At 35.1% G+C, this 19,591-nt stretch overlaps 5 protein-coding genes across 5 annotated transcripts; 2 read left to right on the forward strand and 3 right to left on the reverse strand.

Annotated features, from left to right (window-relative positions):
* Positions 1–312: 312 nt before the first annotated feature.
* On the reverse strand, positions 313–1,186 carry KVR01_009796 (uncharacterized protein; the record flags this gene model as incomplete). The annotated part of the gene is made up of 4 exons (XM_044787981.1): positions 313–337; positions 407–501; positions 588–778; positions 1,171–1,186. The coding sequence occupies 4 exons, from the start codon at positions 1,184–1,186 to the stop codon at positions 313–315; spliced, it is 327 nt and encodes a 108-aa protein (XP_044641044.1).
* Positions 1,187–1,928: 742 nt separating this feature from the next.
* Positions 1,929–2,746, forward strand: KVR01_010046 (uncharacterized protein; the record flags this gene model as incomplete). Its single annotated transcript, XM_044787069.1, has 2 exons — positions 1,929–2,048; positions 2,408–2,746. The coding sequence occupies 2 exons, from the start codon at positions 1,929–1,931 to the stop codon at positions 2,744–2,746; spliced, it is 459 nt and encodes a 152-aa protein (XP_044641294.1).
* Positions 2,747–2,995: 249 nt separating this feature from the next.
* Positions 2,996–4,209, reverse strand: KVR01_010096 (exosome non-catalytic core subunit RRP42; the record flags this gene model as incomplete). Its single annotated transcript, XM_044789105.1, has 2 exons — positions 2,996–3,625; positions 3,703–4,209. The coding sequence occupies 2 exons, from the start codon at positions 4,207–4,209 to the stop codon at positions 2,996–2,998; spliced, it is 1,137 nt and encodes a 378-aa protein (XP_044641344.1).
* A 9,351-nt stretch (positions 4,210–13,560) lies between these two features.
* Positions 13,561–15,781, forward strand: KVR01_010036 (uncharacterized protein). Its single transcript, XM_044783846.1, has 4 exons — positions 13,561–14,446; positions 14,525–14,836; positions 14,902–15,085; positions 15,195–15,781. Exons 1-4 carry the CDS (start codon positions 13,902–13,904, stop codon positions 15,351–15,353), a joined length of 1,200 nt encoding a protein of 399 aa, XP_044641284.1. The 5' UTR covers positions 13,561–13,901; the 3' UTR covers positions 15,354–15,781.
* A 22-nt stretch (positions 15,782–15,803) lies between these two features.
* Positions 15,804–19,217, reverse strand: KVR01_009941 (arginyltransferase). The gene is made up of 2 exons (XM_044789632.1): positions 17,622–19,217; positions 15,804–17,414 (listed from the first exon to the last, which is right to left on the reverse strand). The coding sequence occupies exons 1-2, from the start codon at positions 18,130–18,132 to the stop codon at positions 16,108–16,110; spliced, it is 1,818 nt and encodes a 605-aa protein (XP_044641189.1). The 5' UTR covers positions 18,133–19,217; the 3' UTR covers positions 15,804–16,107.
* Positions 19,218–19,591: the final 374 nt, after the last annotated feature.

Here is a 19,591-nt window from a genome sequence, read left to right on the forward strand (position 1 = left end):
CGGGTGGTAGACCTATAGATACAATAGCCGTAATTTGGAGCCGAGGAGCAATACCCTAAACACTAGGTGGTCGCAGGAGGCACTTTATGTCAAGTGCAGATTTCATAACTTGTTCTCTTGGATTTCATCGTCTAAATTTGAAGAGGAGAGTCATTATAGAAAGTCGAAAGACACACAGACGCCGCGCAACCAGGGTGCAAGGCCTCTAAGGTCTATAGTAATACAGGTTTCTCCCGCCTGTCTTTTCGTCTGTCTAATGCCGTAATGCAAAAACAAGCTGTCATATCTTAACACCGCCCCGATTCTCGCCGTCTATTTCGTGGATTGCTTCAGGTAACTGCCCATCTCCAGTTAGCATGATCTCATTGGGGGAGGGGGAGGGGCAAGCGATCGCCGTCTGACGTACGTGATCAGGTCGTTCCTGTCCTTCTCCTTCTTCAGACCACCGAAGGCCATCTTGGTGCCGGGGATGTACTTCTTGGGGTTCTCGAGGTACTCGAACTGCAGGGCAGTCACGTCAGTCGTGCGCTCATTTCGAGAACAAGAGCCCTAGGAGGCCTCGCGTGAGCGGGTCAAGGTCAACATACCAGAGTGTCCTCCTTCCACTCGATACCCTTCTGCTTGTTGGCATCCGTGTAGGAGTAACCCTCGACGGAGCCGGTGTGGCGGCCGAACAGGCCGTGCAGAGCGGGTCCGATCTTGTTGCCGCCGCCAGCCTCGACGGTGTGGCACTGGGCACAACGGGTCTTGAACAGACCAGCACCCTTCTTAGCATCACCTGTGTGACTGTCAGTACGAGCTTTCTGAGACTGGTTGTCGAGTATGACAGCCCGACGACGAGATGTCCCGAGCCGCCATCCCTTGGCCAACGCGTGCCTGTGGCCTCGGAGTCTGCGCACGAGACCCAGACCATCTCCCAGGGGCAACCCGCGGCCTCGTGCGAGGCGCGGTCGCAGCTGCGCAGGGAATGCGACCCGGGAAAATGCCTCAGGCGTGGCGCTGTCCGGGGATGACCACGGTCGCAATCGCCAGCAATGGGAGTCGGTCCTCGTATCATGTTCCATGTTCCGGTGCTCTGGCCCCGGGATAGGGGGGAAGGAGCGGCCGGGGGAGGTGATCTCGAGGCTCAATGGCGGAAGGCAGGGTGAGCGATCAGGAGTGCAAACGTACCGTCCTTGAAAGGCATCTTGTCGAGTGTGTGAGGTGTGAAAGACTGATAAAAGTCGAGTGGTGGTGGAAGTGGTAGGTTGGAAGAGATCTAGTGAAAGACTCCTGGGTGGTTCTGCTGTGTAGGATCTGGAAGAGGGTGGCTTTGAGAAGTGACGGGGGAGAAGGAGGAAAATTCAGCAGGGAGCGCGAAACAAGGTGCTGGCCAAATTCTTGGTCTTAAAAATGTCATGAGCTCAGCGATCCTTACGAGAGGCCCGTCACTGTGAGCTAGTACCCGGGAGGCTAGCAACAGCCACGACTCTACGTAGCAGGGCCACACGGTGGGCCCGGGTGTGGGTCGGCCAGGGGCCAAGGCAGCGAATCATGCGCCACCGGATGGTCAGGTCCAGTCGAGTTTTCCAGCCCGCGAGAATTTGGCGGAAGGGAAAATCCGGAGCAGCGGGTCATAGGTTGATAGGGTGAGAGCTTGATCAATGCATCGACTGTTTGATGCGCCTCGGCACAGCAGCACAGCACTTGGCTGCGATTCATTCATACGGCAGAGCTGGCTGCAGCCCATGATTCACTCTCGACCGGGTCTGTTTTTTTTTTCTCCCGGCAGAACAGTCGCGAGGCATCCCACCGCCGCAGGCTTGATTGAGAGAGAATTGAGGACAACGGCTACGTCAGCCAGCCTTGTTCTTTGCCCCGTCCCGACCTCTCCCACCGTCACACGGCTTAACCTGTCGCCCCCCCCCCCCCATCATCCGGCTTCTGAAATGGCGGCCTCATCATCCGCCATACCCAGGTTCCTGCTGCCCCAGTCCGGGCGCATCTGGCGGCGGGCAAACCTCGGCATCCACAACCGCCGCCAATTTCCAGACCCTGACCTGCGCTTGGTCCGATGCGCGTCCGCGTCCGCGTCCACCAAGGGCGCAAAGCAGGCGCCGGGCAAGCCCATCGTCCTGGAACAGCCCACCAGGTTCAACCCGCCCTCCCACGGCGCTCGCCTGCCTAGGAAGGACCGCCCCCAGCAACAACACTATGGGGGCTCTCTGTCCACCGACGAGGTTGCCTCGCAGAGGAGGAGAGAATACCCCGGCCTGATGGCCCCCCAGGGTACCTGGGCGCACTGGTTCTGGAACAGCCAGGGCCTCCATCTGTCAATCACTCTGGTGAGTATCCACCGCCTTGTGGACTATGGACTATAGGCTGTGGGCTGTGGGCTGTGGTCACTGACAAGACTCCCGGCTCCCAGGGCACCTTGGCCAGCCTGGCCATCTTCGTAGCCACCGAGAACTTCAAGAGCAACACCCCCTTCGCCGACATGCTCCCCGAGAGCTCCGACTACTGGGAGCACCCCATCGTGTCGCTGTACACCCTGTACGATGTCTGGCGGCTCACTCAGCTCCACAACTCGGCCATCGTCGCCGAGAAGCGCAAGAAGAACGTCGACGACGTCGTCAAGCGCGCCGAGTACCGCAAGGCCCACGGGCTGGACAAGGAGGGCGGCTTCGGGAACTGGACGGCCAGGGACGACCCGCAGGCGCCACAGGCCGAGCCGGGGAAGAGGGACAAGTGGCTTGGGATCTTCTAAGGGATTGTGTATGGACAGGTGTACTGCATTCATGGTTCGTCTAAATGCCCATGTCTGGGCGCTACCTGTGCCCGCCGGCCGGCGCGGAACAGCCCATGCTCGGATCACCTCCTGAGCCGTCTCAGAGTCCAGTCGCACGGCGGGACTCTAGCCGCGGGCGTCCATCTCGTCTGGTGGAGAATGGACCAACATGTGCCCTGTAGATCAGACTAGTCTAAAATCCTGGTCTCTCCCCTCCGACAAGGCAGCTCATCCCAACTCCACGGCCTTGAGGCCATCGAGAACCTCGGTCGCAGCGCCACCCTGCTCTAATGACTTTGCGACCATGGCACTCAGGACTGCCCATTTCGCCCCTCCCCTCGGCGCCTTCCATACCCCGTCCACCGGCTCCGTCTCCTGGACCTGCTGCTCGGGCCGCTGCTTCGCCGTGCGGTCTGTGCCTTCCGTGGCAGCATCGTTTGCCCTGGGGACGCCGGGCGGCGTCAGTCGTGAAGGGGGGTCTATTGTGCGTATCGACAACAGCCGCAGACTGCGCTTGCTGGGACCGTCAACGTCCATCTCGTCCGCGCCGCTGGGGGTGGCTGCATCTGCTACCGAGATCGCCAGCGCGCTGTCGGCGACGGCGAGCTCCTCCTTTGCTGGGTCGAAGATGATATTGTCGCCTACCGCCATGACGAGAAGAGTCACCGGTGGCCGTGCACCAGGCGCTCCCTTGTCGTGGGGGTACAGGTACTTGGACGCATCCCAGTCATCGTCGAAGAGTGGGTCCTCGTCGCCTTCTGAGATCAGGCGCGGTAGTCGTGTCGCCAGCAGCGCGAGGTGGGTTGTTAGGGAGAGGAGGGGCAGAGGATAAGACAGGGGCGGCGATATCAGGAGGATCTGCGGCGCGCATTTTTTGTTAGCAAGATTGTCTGTGTCGCGGGATAGGGTCCTGCACAAGTAGTCGGGCGACTGACATCAAGGTAGAGCTTCCAGTGGAAGCGTCTGTTAAGATACAGCCTCCTTGCGAACTGTCCATCCGCCAGCAGTGCCTCGCTCAGCATCTCAGCCAAGTAGATTGTGCTCGCGTCGTCGTCCCTGGCGCCAGGTATCTCCACGGAAATCTCAATCCAGCTGCTCTGGCCCTCGACACCGGCCCTTGCCCCACCGCCGTTGCCGTCTGTCTCGTCATCGTCGTCACCGCCGGCGTGGATCAGGTCCGTCTCCTGCAGCGTGTTGCCGGCGCCGTAGCGGGTTTCTGTCTTGCCAATCTCGGCCTTGACGCCGACGATGGCCTCGGTGCCGTCTGCGAAACAGATGCGGGCGCTGCCATTGGTGCCGGGGAGGATGCCCGTCTCGGCGCTGAGGGGGCGGAACTGGGTTGCGGAGCGCCCGTCTGGTCGCAGGGGCGGGGTCAGCGAGAGCGAGGCGTGGAGGTAGGCCAGCTCGGCGGGCGAGAGGTTGACGTGCTGCGTCGAGGCCATGATGCAAGTGAGCGCGAGAGCGGACAACAATCTGCTCGGCCTGTGGCGGCGTGCAGGAACAGGCAAGCTTGGGGTGGGCTGGTGTGCTGGTGTGCTGGTGTGCTGCTTCACAAGCCAAAATGTTGGTTGATCTTTCGGATTGAAATTTTGGCGGCAGGCAATGATGCGGTAGGTCTGGTGTCAGGGGGTGTGAAGTAAGTGAAGGGGGTGTATTGGTTTCTTATTCTGTTTAAGTTCCTATCTAATAAGCTAAAAGTTAAGGATTCTTTAAAAATACTTTATAAAGGTCTATATATTATTTTAGTATCGTTTCTTTCTAATAACCTACCCCCCTTTAAAAAGTATTAATACCCTTATTAATTAAAAATATTTATTTAAATTTTATTTTTATTTTTCTTTATTAATTATAATATAAAATAAAATATTTATATATTAAAAATTAAAAATATTTATAATAGAAATATAATATTATTAAAATTTTATTAATTAAAATATTAAAAACTTTAAGGTTATAAATATTAAAAGTTTTAAAATTATAAATATTAAAAATTTTAAAGTATAAATATTAAAACCTTAAAGTTATAAATATTAAAAGCTTTAAGGTTATAAATATTAAAACCTTAAAGTTATAAATATTAAAAGCTTTAAGGTTATAAATATAATAAAATTCTATTAATTAAATATTAAAACTTTAAAATTATAAATATAGTAATATAAAATATTTAAATATTTTATATTATAAATATTTACTATTTAAAGTTTAAAATATTTTATAATAAATATTTTTAAAATTAGAATTATTTAATTTAATTTTTAATTTTTTATTTAATTATTATTAATAATATTTACTTTATTATAATTAATAGTTTTACTTTTATTTTTATTTTATATAATAATTTTAATTTATTATTAAAATTTTATAATAAATTTATATAAATTTTAAATTTTAATTTATATTTATATTATAAATATTAAAATATAATTTATAAAATATATTATATTATTAAAAGTTTTAATTAATTTTATTACTTTATAGTTAAAATAACTTTTTAATATAATAATTTTCTTAAAATTTTTAATATTTTTTTATTTATTAAAAGTTTATTTTATAATAAAAGTTTAAATTTAATATTATAAAGAAATAGGTTAAAAGTTAAAATATTTTTTTACTTTTTAACTTTATATATTAATTATTTAATTTTATTTAAAAGTTTTTATTTATTTTTTATAAATTTTATATTTCTTTTATATATTTTTTTAATAAAATATTAATATAGTTTATATTAATAATAAAGCTTTTTTATTAATAAAATTTATAATTAATATAAGTTATTTTATTTTATTATTTATATTTAATAAAATATATTTTAATTAAATAATAAAAAGAATTAATAAAAGTTAAAATATAAAATATAAATAACTACTTTAAAAAGCTTTTATAATTAAATTATTTTTATTATTAAATAATATTATTTTTAAGGTTTTAGGGCTTTATTATTAAAATTAAAATTAATATTAATAAGTATTTTTACTTTATAAATTTTTAAAAGAAACTTTATTTTTTTAATTTTATTTTTTTAAATTTAATTTTATACTTTTTTAAATTTTTAAATTATTTAAATTTATATTTAAATCTTAAATAATTATATTATAAAATAATATATTAAAAGTTATAAATTAAAATAAATAAAGCTTTTACTTTTAAAGTAGGGTTATTTATTTTAAAATTATAAAATATAAGAAAATATATTTTTTTAAAAATTATATTAATAAGTTTATTATAAATATATAAATATTAATTAATTTATTTTTTAATAATAAATAATTAACTTTAAAAATAGTTATTTAAATTTTTTATATAAATTAAATAAAAATAAAGGTGTTTATAATTAAATTAAGTTATTTTTAATAATTTTTTATTTTTAATAATATTATTAATAATTTTATAAAGGTTTTTATAATAGTTATAAAATTAATTTAATTATTTTATTAAATAATAGTTTTAATATTTTTAAAATAATTATTAAATTAATAAAACTATTTATATTTATTAAAAGGCTTATTTTTAAATAGTTAAATAATTTTTAGTTAGCTTTTATTTTTTAATATTAGTATTTTTAATATTATAAAGTTATTATTTAATAATAAAAGATTTTCTTTTTTAATATTTTTAATACTTTAATTAACCTTATATTAAATAATTTTAATACTATTTTTCTATTAATAGTATTTAAAAGAAAAAAATTATTTAAAAAAGAAATTTTAAAATCTTAAATAGTATAAAGAATTATAAAAATAATAAATAAGGGTCTACTTTTTTATTTTATTTTTAAAGTTTAGGTAATTATTATTATAAAGGTTATTAATTTTTATATAGTTATATAAAATATATTAAATAGTTTTTAAACTTTATTACCTAATTATATTAAGGTTTTTATTCTTAAAACTTAAGTTTAAAATTAATATATTTAATAAAATATTTTATTTTACTTATTAATAGACTTTATTTATTAAATATTTATTTTTATAGTTTTTATATAAATTAAATTAATATTAAAAATATTTTATTTAAATAGGTTTATAAAATATAGTTTTAAATAATTAATTAAAATTATATTATATTAAAGCTTTTATATTTATAAAAGTTTAATTAGTATATTAAATAGTTAATTTATTTAATAATTTTAAAAGGTTTATATATTAAAACTATATTTTTATTTAATATTTTATAAAATATTATAACCTTTATATAAATAAAAATATTTTATTTCTAATATTAAAATTATATAAAATATTATTAATTATAGTATTATTTAATAGTTATATTTATTAATATTAAAATATTATATATTTAAATATAGTTTTAAAAGTTTAAAAGTTAATATAAAATTTAATTTATAATAATATTAAATATATTATTTAATATAAAGCCTTTAATAACTTTATTTAAAGAGTAGTTAATAGTTTAAAATTTATTATTATAAAATTTAAATTATATTTATAATAGGGTTTTAATTATTTATTAAAATTATTTAAACTATAAATAAAGTATTATAATATTAATTTAATTATTTATATTATTTATTTAAATTATTTATTTATTTATAAATAATATATTATTATATATAGAAATTTTATTTTAAAAGTTTTATATTATAAATTAAACTTTTAATAAAATTTTAGATTTTAATTTATTAAAATAACTTTTAAATAATTTTAATTATTATAAAGTAAATATTATAAAAGTTTAGTTATTTATTTTATTATTTTTATATTATTTTTAAAATAAATAATAATTTTTAAAAATTTATAAATAATTAATAAAATTATATTAAATTTATTTAATTTTATAATAAATAATTTAAAAATAAAATTTATTATAATTTAATAATATAAATAAAATAAGTTAAGTATAGGTTATAAATTATTATATACTTTATAATAATAAATATTAAAAATAAAATATTATAAATAATATTAAGTAAATTTTATAATTTTAATTATAATTATTTAATATAATATAAATAAAAAATTTATTAAATTAAGTATAATTATAATAGTTTTTAAATATATAAATTTTAAAATATTAATAATATAAAAGTAGGGAATATAAAAATATAGTATTTTATTTTTTATAAAAGTTTTAAATAAAATTAAAATAAACTTTAAAAGGTAAAATAGCTTTATTTTTATTTAAAGTATTATTTTAATTAATTATATTAAAATTTTAAATTATTATAAATCTTTATAATATTTATTTTATAAGTACTTTTAAAATTTTAAAAATACTTTAATATATATTTATTTATTTTATAAATTTTAATTAAATAGGAATAACTATATAGTTATATTAATAATAAAAGTTTAATATTTTTTATTATTAAATAAAACTTTTAATTTATTTAAAATATTAAAAATAATTTTATTTAAAAATAGTAAGTATAATAATATATTTAAAATAATATTTTTATTTAAGTTTATATAAAAGTTTATTTTAAAACTATTTATATATTTTAAAGTATAAATTAGTTTTTATTATTAATAAAAATAGTTATTAAATTTATAATATTTAATTATTTAAAAGGTTAAGGATTATAAAATAGTTTATATATAGTATTAAATAATATTTAAAAGTTTAATTTAATATTTATATTTTTAAAATTTAAATATAATTAAGGATTTCTATTTTAATTATTTAATATTAATACTTTATATTTAAAAGTTTAATTAAAGTATATAATTATTTTAATTAAAGTTTTATAAAAGTATATAATAATATAATTATCTTTTATTAATTTTAAAATATTATTATTTTTAATATAATAAATTTAAATTTTAATTTTTAATATAAATATATTAAAATTAATAAATAGCTATTATTTTATATTAAAATATATAATAAATATAAACTTTAAAAGGTTTAATTTAACTATTTTAAAGAAAGTTTTCTTTAATTTATTAAGTAGTATAAAAGAATTTAATTTATTTATTATTATTAAGCTATCTTTTTTATAGTTTTTAATAAAATTTAAATAAAAGAAATTTATTTTTAAACTTTTAATAATTTAATTTTATATTAAAAGTAAAATATTATAATATATATATTTAATAAAATTAATAAAGTATTTAAAGTTCTTTAAAGATTTTAAAAACTTAAAACTATAATAATATATAATTACTCTTTAATAGTTAATAAACTAAAAATCTATATATTTATTAAATATAATATTTATAAATATAATAAAAAAGACTTTTAAATTTATAGTAATATTTTATTTTTAACTTTTATAAACTTAATTAATATTATATAAATAATTTTAAGTATATTATTAATTAAAATAATAATATTATTTAAATATATTTTCTTTTATATTATTAAGAAGATAATTTATTTATTATTAAATATAGGTTAAATTACTATAATATTCTATAATTATATATTTAAAAGTAAACTACCTTTAAGTAATTATTATAATAAATATTTATTTTAATTTTAAATATAATTACTATTAATAAAAAAGCTATAATATTAAATATTATAATATATTTTATATTTATAATTTTAATAAAAATATTATTTTAATTTTTATAAAATAAATATTTATAAAAGTTATTTTATTAAGGTTTTAAATATTAATAACTATTTATTTTTTTAAGTACTATTTAATATTAACTATTAAATAATAAAATAAAAATAAAAGGAAATAAATTATTTTATTCTTTTAATCTTTTAATAATTTAAAGTTTTATAAAAGTATTATTTATTATTTTTATATTCTTTAATATTATAAAGTAAATATAATATTTTTTAAAATTAAGTTTTATTAATTATTTTATAAATAAACTTTAAGCTATTTTTTTAAAAATATTTATAAAACTATTATTAATAAATATATTTATATTTTTATTAAGAAATTAAAAGTTTATATTTATTTTTAAGTTAAAATTAAAAATATTTATATTAATAGTTAAATAAACTAAAAATTACTTATATAAATAAATATTTTTAAGTTAATTTTAAATAGCTATAAAAATAGTAAAATAATATTAATATTATTTTATATAAAGTAAATATAATATTATAAGTTTATAAAGTAAAGGTATTTTATAAATATATTATTAGAAATTATAATTAAATTATTTTATTTATTTTAAATAATAATAAAAGTAAAATAAATATTTATAAAAGTTATTTTATTAAGGTTTTAAATATTAATAACTATTTATTTTTTTAAGTACTATTTAATATTAACTATTAAATAATAAAATAAAAATAAAAGGAAATAAATTATTTTATTCTTTTAATCTTTTAATAATTTAAAGTTTTATAAAAGTATTATTTATTATTTTTATATTCTTTAATATTATAAAGTAAATATAATATTATAAGTTTATAAAGTAAAGGTATTTTATAAATATATTATTAGAAATTATAATTAAATTATTTTATTTATTTTAAATAATAATAAAAGTAAAATAAATATTTATAAAAGTATAAAAATACTAATATATTAAAAGTAAATATAAAATTAAATTCTATACTTTATTTAAATATAGTTTATATTAAATAAATAGTTAAATTATAAAGTAAGGTAAAATAATAACTTTTATAAAGGTAAAATTTTAACCTTTATAAAATGAGTTTACTTTTTAATTCTATTAAAATATAAATATAATATAAATTAATATTAATATATAGTTTTAAAATAAAAATATTAAAGCCTTTAGGTTTTATAGTATTTATTTTAAGGAATATATTTATATAAAGGTTATTAATAATAAAACTTTATAAATAAAAAAGTAACTATTATAGTTTTATAATTAATATATATATTTAAAAATTATAAGGGTATAATTATATAGTTAAAAATTTTATAAATATTTATTTTAATTTTATATAAATATAATAGAAATATTTATTTATAAAATTTAATTTTAAGTAATTTTATAATAATTATTTTCTATTAATTATAATATAATTATACTTAATATTTTTATAAATATCTAATATATTATTACTTAAAAGTAAATAAAAAATAAAAATAAGTTTAAAAAAATTAAATCCTATACTTAGTTTTAAATCCACTCTTACTAAAATTTAATAACTTTTATACCTTAATAGTATTTATAATAATACTAAAATTAATTAGTTTTTATTTATAGCTTCCTACTAATTTATTTAATATATTTAAAGATATACTATTAGAGTATAAGTTATTTTATAAATTTTATAAAAATAATAGTAACTTTATTATTTTTTATATTATAAATAATTTATTTTCTTTATTTTTAGTTAAAATTATTAAAAGTAAAAGGTATAAATATAATTTATTAATATATTATAATTATTAAAATATTATTAATAATAATAATATATTAATAATAATAAAGTTATAGTTTTAAAAATTTAATATTTTAGTATTTATATTATTTATTATTTAGAAAAGTTTTTAAAGGGTAGTTAAAAGTTATAAAAGTAGTTTTTATAAAAATTCCTTATTAAAGAAATCTTTAAAAAAGTTATTAATAAATAAATATATTAAATAGCTTTATATAATTAATAAACTTACTATAATATATTTATTAGTATTAATTTTATTAATTTTATAGATTTTTTATTATATTAAGTTTATAAAATAGGAAAATATTAATTTTTAATATAAAAATAATTATAAAATATTTAATTATTATTAAAATATTTATTATTATTATTTATTTTACTATTAATATTAAATTATATATTAATTTAATAATATTTATAATTAATTATATTTAATATTTTATATTTAACTTTATTTAATTAAATAATTTAAAGGTTAAAATTAATTTAAAATTAAAATTAAAATAAATATTAAAATTAATTTAAATATTAAATTAAATTAATAATATATAAATAATTAAATTATAAAAATTAAAATAATTATACTTAAAAGTATTATTATAATTATTAATATTAGGTTATATAAGTAAATATTATAAAATATAAAAATAAATAATCTATTTTATAAATAAAAATAAGTTATTAAATATAAATAGTAAATTAGGGAATAAAAGTACTATTTAGTTAAATTAATAATTATACTTTTATAATTATAAATAAAATTAAAAAGTTTATAAGTTTTATATTTTTATTAAATTTAGAAATTTTAAATTTAATTTTTAAAATAAATAATTTAAAAGTAGTAATAAATTAGGTAGGAGTTTTATATTATAGTATTTTATATTTAAAATAACTATTTAAAAAGAAATAATATTCTTTTATTAATAATATTTTATAATAAAAATATTTTATTTTAAAAAGTTATTATATTTAAATAAAACTTTATAAAATAAACTTTAAATTTATTATAAATATTTTTAATATTTACTACTTTAAATATAATATAATTATTTTTATTAAAATATAAAAATATTATTTTAAAGTATTTTTAAAAAGTATTATAACTATATTTAATAGATATTATTTATAAAATAAATTTATTTTAAGTACTTAAAATATTTAATAAAGTAGAATATATTAAAGTATTTTATAACCTTTTATTAAATTAAATATTAAAATTAAAACCTTTTATAAATAGAAATATTTAATATTAATTAAATAAAAATAAATAACTATTATTTTTATTAATTTATAATAAAAGTTAAAAATAAATTTATAAAATAGGGAAATTTATTATAGTTTAAACTATTATTATTATAAAATTTTAGTTTTAAATTTATTAATTATTTATTATAGCTTATATAAATAAAATTATAATATTTTAATAATAAAAGGAGTTATATTAGAATTTTTATTAATAATAAAGTATATTAAAGTTAGATTTATTATTTATAAAATAAAGTTATTTTTTTAAATAATATTTTAATAATAAATAATTAAAAGTAAATTTAAAAAGTATTATTAATAAAACTTTAAGATATAATAAATTTAATATTTATTAATATATTAATAATTTATAAGTAGTTAATAATAATAAAGTATTAAAAGGAAGTAATAAATTAGTAATAAAGGAAGTTATATTTTATTTAAATATAGTTTAAGATCTAGCTAATAGGAGCTTTTATTAAGTTATTAAAAATTAAAAGGCTTTTTATTTTATTAATTAATTTAATAACTATTAAATTTTTTTTAAAATTAAATTTTATTTATTAAAGAAAGGTTAAAGTAAATAAATATATTTAAAATTAATATTATAGATTTTATAATATAAATAAATTTTAATAATAAATAAAAGTAAAGTAACTATTAAATTTAAAGCTAATAAACTTTTATATTAATTAATTTTAAAGTTATTTAATAGTAAGTATAAATATATTAATACTATTAATAATAGTTTAAAAGATAAAACCTTATTAAAGAAGGATAATAACTTAAAATTTAAGGTTTAAAATAAGGCTATTAATATAATAATATTTAGTGTTTAACTATTATATTTAAGTTAAGTTATTAAGGGGTGTAAAGTAAGTAAAAAGGGTATATTAGTTTCTTATTTTATTTAAGTTTCTATTTAATAAGTTAGAGACTGAGAATTCCTTAAGAATATTCTATAGGGGCCTGTATACCGTTCTGGTACCGTTCCTTCCTAACATCTGGTCTAGATAGGCCCGCCTGCCCGCCTGCCCGCCTGCCATGGTGACAGGGAGCGTATGCACGCAAGAGAGGACCCAAGCTGCCGGGCTGCTCCCCAAAACCTTAAAACGTCACCTATTCGGTACCTAGGCAGGTACCTCGCCACCTGCGGCACACCCAATTGGGTGATGCGCAGTGTGCTCCGTAAAAGCTTAGCTGCTGCCAAATGCGGCTGACCAAGCGCGGATGAATGACTGCACCCATTTCCCATCTATTGAGGATTACAAGTGTCCGGAACCCGCTCCCTCTCGCCGACCTCCGACTTACCGACGGGATTGGCCAAGGGGTCTGTCCAACGGCATCACACATCTCGAGGTTGTTTTGGCTGAGAAAATGCCAAAGAAGAAGAAAAAAGACGCCGATGGCGATATTACCGGCTCCGGTCCCGGTTCACATGTGACGCTGAGATGATGGATACTCGGGTGGTAGTCCTGGCGTTTCGGATCACCATGTGTTTGGTTTCAACGCCCAGACAATCCTTCAGTCTCTTCCTCACAATGCAATGGCTCATGTTGTATACACAACGGCCAGACCGAATGACACCTACATATAAACCGTCATCATGTCTTCCTTGAATGAATCTACGCCGGCGTCTCACATCTCATCCCATTCCCGAGCCAGTGCCGAAAAGCAAGTCACCAAGAACAGGCCCAAGACCAAGCACACCACCTTGAAAACAGAAGCCCGCGCCTCCCTGCTCTTCCTAAGGACAATGTCGCTGAAATCCTTCACCGGGAAGTTCTTCCCATCCCCTCTGCCGGCACCCAATGCCTTCGCCGGGCAGAAGGTCCTCGTCACGGGTGGCACTGCCGGCCTGGGCCTCGCGGCCGCCATTCACTTCCTCAGGTTAGGCGCTGAAGAGGTCATAATCACGGCCAGGAGTGCCTCGTCTGCGAGAGCCGAAGGTGCGAGGCAAAAGATTCTCGCCGCTGGGCGGGGCGAGTCAGGTAGGGTCAGTGTTATGGAGCTTGATATGAACAGCTATGCATCGTGTGTCGCCTTTGTCGACGCCGTCAAGGGCCGGTTCGGTGCCACCGGTGGGCCTGATGTGATCGTTTTCAACGCGGGCGTCACGAATTCGCAGTTCAGAAGGAGTCCTGAGGGCATGTAGGTTGTATTTGATGACCCTCTTCCCCAGCCCCCCTCCCTCCCTCCTGGCCCTTGTGGCTGATTCATCTTGTGTAGGGAGGAGATTATCCAGGTCAACACACTAAGCACAAGTCTGGTCGCCATTCTGCTAGTCCCTTGGATGAGGCAGCACCGCGGCCAGAGAAACACGCCTGCGCGTCTCGTCTTTGTCAGTTCCGGCCTGCACATGTCAGTCGACATCAGGCCTTGGTCCACTTACGCGGAAAGCGAGGGTGGTGTGCTTGCACACTATTCAAACGAGGAGAATTTCGAGGCCGGACTGGCAAGCCCAATGTATAACCATTCCAAGCTTCTGCTGATGTACGCGCTTGAGGAGGTTTCCAAGATGGCCTTGAATGACAAGAACGAGTATGTGTAGCCTGCGAATACCCCTTGGCCTCAGACAATCGCCCTCGCTGACAACCATCACCCAGGCCGCAGGTCATCGTGACAAGTGTCTGCCCCGGCCCGGTCAAAACCGAGCTCTCACGGTCGATGCAGGAGAACTCCATCGTCGCGAGGATAGCTGCGCCGATATTCATGAGCCTGGTCGGGAAATCGCCTGATTACGGCGCCCGCATCTACCTCGCCGGCGCCCTCGCCGGGCCCGCAGATCATGTAAGTCGCCCATCAGTCTGAGGCGTTGTCATCTTCGGGTCCACTGGCTGGCCTCTGAAACTCGACCGCCGCCGCGAAGCAACATGCTGATATTGTCACCTGGACGCAGGGCAAGTTCCTCCGTGATTACCTCACGGACGCCCAGTACGCCAGCCGGTCTGCCCCTGTGCTGGCGAGCAAGGAGGCCAGGCTCATGCAGGTCCAAGTCTGGAAAGAGATCCGTCAGGCACTTTCAACCAAGGTGGCAGCCGCTGGAGAGGCTCTCTGAGGCCGCTTGTGTGATGCGGATAAAGAATGAACGAGGCCGACGTCTGTGAAGAAGGGGAGGATTGAGCTCCTCATGACCGGAGCTAGACCATTACTTACGATGTCGAGACCCACCTAATGTGTAATGTGATACTTGCACCATTGCACAGGGGCAGTCGGAACGATTCTTTGTGACTAAGTGAGTTGCTGGTGGTCCGTCCGTGCCTTTGCAGCCCTTCGATGTCCTCCAGCAGCTAGCCTGTAAATCGCAACTGTTCGCGTGATGAGTTGTCCTATTCAGTTACTTGGCGAACGATCAAAGACCGGCCCGAGGCGAGTCGGGTACGACCGCTAACTGTTTCATGACTGCCCGTTACGTTATAGGCATATGGTCCTCACTTGCTATTGTCCAGAGGCTCGAGGCGCGTTAATCTCGCAGTGACGTTAGTTTCTTATGGATGAACCAACACACTTCAAGTGCCTCATCAGAAAAGGCGTGCTTATATTGGAGTGCTACAGTAGCTTGATCGTTGAGTATCAATCATCGCATAAACCGTAGGCAGTGCCTCTTGGCCAAGTCTGTGAAGGACTCGGTGATGTACGGCTTGTCAGCGGATTGCCAATCACGGGCTCGCCCCACCCGGGAACCACAGCTTTGGTAAATGTCTCAGCAATATCGTTTCATTGGAGCGACCAGTGCCTCCTGCTGCGAGTAAGATGTCCCTAGCGATTCCATGAGTTTGAGGCGCTGTGAAGTACATCTTGTTCAACATGTTTCACTGCCGTTTTCGCCGGAAATCGAGACATATCTGTTGGAGGAGATCAGGGCCTATGGCGGCCGCCAATTCCGCTATCCGAGACTTGAGGGACCCGACTTCACGTATGCTGCTGCGGTCCCAGATGTTGGCTTCGCAGGTGAAGAAGAAACCATCTGTATTGTCCGACATGACGCGTATGTGGTCCAAATCGAACTTGTTCTCGAGATCGGACATGGTCACAATGCCAGGCATGTCGCTATGGAAGAGCGAGATGTCTTCGCCGTCGTCGTCGTCGTCGTCGTCGTCGTCGTCGTCGTCGTCGTCGTCGCTGAAGTTTGAATCGCTGTCGCCGTCCACGTTGGTGTTTTCGGCAGAGCCTTCGCTCGTGCTGTTGTCGACATCGTTCTCTTGGCCCTTGGCAGCAGCAACTTTGCGGTCTCTGGACAGGCTAACGTAGTGCTTCTTGTCGAATATTTCCAGGGCTTCCTGGTCCAAGAGGTCCCAAGTCAACGTCTCCGGATCCAGTACATACTGCGGATGATAGTCGATCTTGTAGCGCATCTTGGGGCAGCTGTGAATATAGTAGCCCGCCCACCAGTAACGGTAGCCGCCCTCCATCGCCAGGGCGATCTCTCTCAGAGCACCAAGCTTGCCGGGCTGGTGCTTGTGTATGGACTCGTGATACATGAAGTAGACAGCGCTCACGGCCTCGGGAAGCAGGTCGAGCACCCCCACCGCCACCAACTTGCCGTCTAGGCGATAGCACTGATGGAATGAGCCGACTTGTCGACTCTTCCCGTCGGCATCCGTGTGCATACCCCTCCTTACCGGTGAGTTGCAGAGAAACTTTTTGAATCCTCTCTGACTGATGCTTGAAGGGGCCTCTCCATGCACACGCCTCTGGTAGTTATCAAATACGGCGAACTTCTCATCGGTGAACGTATCTGGCTCCAGCGTCACCTTGAGTTCATGTGCTGGCTGGAGTGGAGTTTTCAGGTGCTCTGCCTCTGCCTCATGGATCCTCTCAACGAGGTCGAAACAGGTGTCGCGTTTGCGGGCCTGGTCTCGCGTGAGTGGGTAGCGCCGGGCGGCTTCCCTGGCATAAGCCTCCCCGATGATGAAGCGGTTGAAGCGGTTCACTGCTTGACGCTGGTCTCGGGATGGTTTAAACTGGGCCGAGTCCAGGCGGAGGGTGTAGTGCGGACAACAAGCACTCTTCTGGTTTGGCCGGTACAGCAGGGTTCCCGAGCGCCTCCAACATCGTTTTATGAGGGCCTCGTAAAATTCAGGGGTCAAAGAGTATCCGGATGCATAATACGAATATCCTGCTCGTCAGATAGCCGTCAGAACAGAGTGCGCCTTTGACACATTGTAGCATAGGTGTGGATGGGCATCTTGAGACGGGGCAGCCACACGGTCTCGGTGAGAGCGGTGGCCCAAGGGAGTGCATGTTGCTTTATCACATTATGCAAGTCGCACAGAGCCTTTGAGGCTCTTTCGCTCATGCGGATGGGGCTCAAGGAGAGATTCACGTTTGACGTCTGACTGACCGCTGCGAGTCTTTCGGCAGTATCCGCAGTCTGAGGAATTACTGTATCCTGTACCACAACAGCTCGTTAGTGGAATGCAGCACAAGTAGCCGCCATCGCAATTCGATGGGCGGACAGGTGGCCCATGATATTTGCAGAGTACATTGACGAACAGAAGCGCTACCATCTGTCCTACATACAGTCCATCCAGGGCTGTAACAACGAAAGCCTGAGATAGAAGAAAGTACGTGTGTGCTGTGGGTGAAGATGTTTCTCGGAAGTCCACCTCGGGGCAGACCGTCCCAGAATGTGTTACATCAGGGAGCTGCGGACGGAGGCTGGTGTTGATATTTGCCTTTGCTTTTTCTCTTGCTTTTGCTCCTGGGAGCAACTGGCACACAGCAGGTAGGAGACTCTCACTCGAAAGCAGCATCGACTTGGGATGGCATTCCCTGTGCCGCTGCACGGGAAGCCAAGGGCATGGGCAAGAGTGCGTGCAGGCACATCTGGGCATCAGGTCGGCGGTGTGACTCGACGCCAGGAGTCAACGTGGGATGTCCCAAGCCATATGGGCCAGATTCAGAATGCGGCGGGCCGCACTCTGTACCAGCTTTGGTATGAGGGTGAGGTGAGGTGAGGTGAGACGACACGAGGGCAGCACGGAAACAGCAGTAAGGTTTGGCCTATTCCTGACAAGCAAAGCAGCAGCCAACGATGTTGCAGAGATGTGACACGGGTCCGAATGGTTGGGTGAGATGCGGTGACATGGCGCGTATAGGGTACTAACTCACCGATTGGGGCGATGTAGGACAATGCATCTTCAGGGGTCTGCAGGTTTGTGCCTTCCATGGCCGTCCTTAACTTTTGAACGGGGGCGCCTGCAACACGCGACGCTGTCTGGCTGTCTGGGCGGCTCCAACCGTACGGAACGGTACGGTACGGTCTGGACAGGAGGGTGGGGGGAGCTACTCGTTGACAGCAGCCAGCGTTTTCGGGCGGGGGGTTGGTGGGAGGGGTAGGGCGAGGGCGAGGGTGAGGGGTGACGGGACTGCTGGTCTCGGCCTGGTCCTGGGGAACCTGGGGGGGCGTCGTTTCTTTCGTCGAATTCTCAAGGCTTGGAGACAGGCGACGATACGACACAGGATCTTCCAAATGCCTCGCTCGTCGCAGCTGGGAGCGAATGCCCAAACCTGGGCCTTCGGAGGCGGGGAGCTGAGCGAGGCTCGGCTGGCCTCGACCGCGATATGGAAGCAGCAACGGGCCTGTTTGTCTGACTGAAGGCGAGACCAGATGGGGCTGGCGGCGTGCGCGAGCCTTTGCGAGGCTATTGGGGTCGTTCAAAAGAGCTAGGAGGTTGTGCTAGGCGGCTTGGAGGGAGGACACTTGTGCTGCGATGGGTGTTGTCGTTGGCAGGTGCGGGCGATAGACGCTCGCTTGGGCCGAGTGTTGGATCAGGACACAGGACAAGGTCGACGCCGTGTCAGTCGCTGGACCTGCAGTGATGGTGACCGGCGGCCAATGCTGCCCGCGTGCTGAGGTTGAGCTGACGAGGACCCCAGGGCCAGGGGTCTTCGGGACAGGCTCTGATAGGCTGCACAGAATACCCAGGCAGCTCTGGCGTTTTGGTCCATGGCCGCACCTCAGTCAGCCCGACGGTGGGCAGAAAGACAGGACTGTACATCCAGTCTGCCAGTCTGCACATCCAACACGCAGCCGTGAGGTCGACGACGGGCATGACCCTTTCAGCTTTCGGATAACAGGAAGCACCAGACCAGGGCCTGGGGGGCCGGTTTCACACACATGCTTTGCTCTAGTCCCGGCCATGGCCAGAGACAAAGACGGTGGTGGTTCATCCACCGTTCCCAGCTCGCAGTCCTTCCTACAAGGATCTATATATATGTATATATGTATATATATATATATATATATGTATACCTACGTAGGTGGGCATATATATCTTATATACCTAGGTA

The sequence above is a fragment of the Diaporthe batatas genome, assembly GCF_019321695.1.
Source record: "Diaporthe batatas strain CRI 302-4 chromosome Unknown Contig00012, whole genome shotgun sequence".
In the NCBI taxonomy this organism is placed as follows: domain Eukaryota; kingdom Fungi; phylum Ascomycota; class Sordariomycetes; order Diaporthales; family Diaporthaceae; genus Diaporthe; species Diaporthe batatas.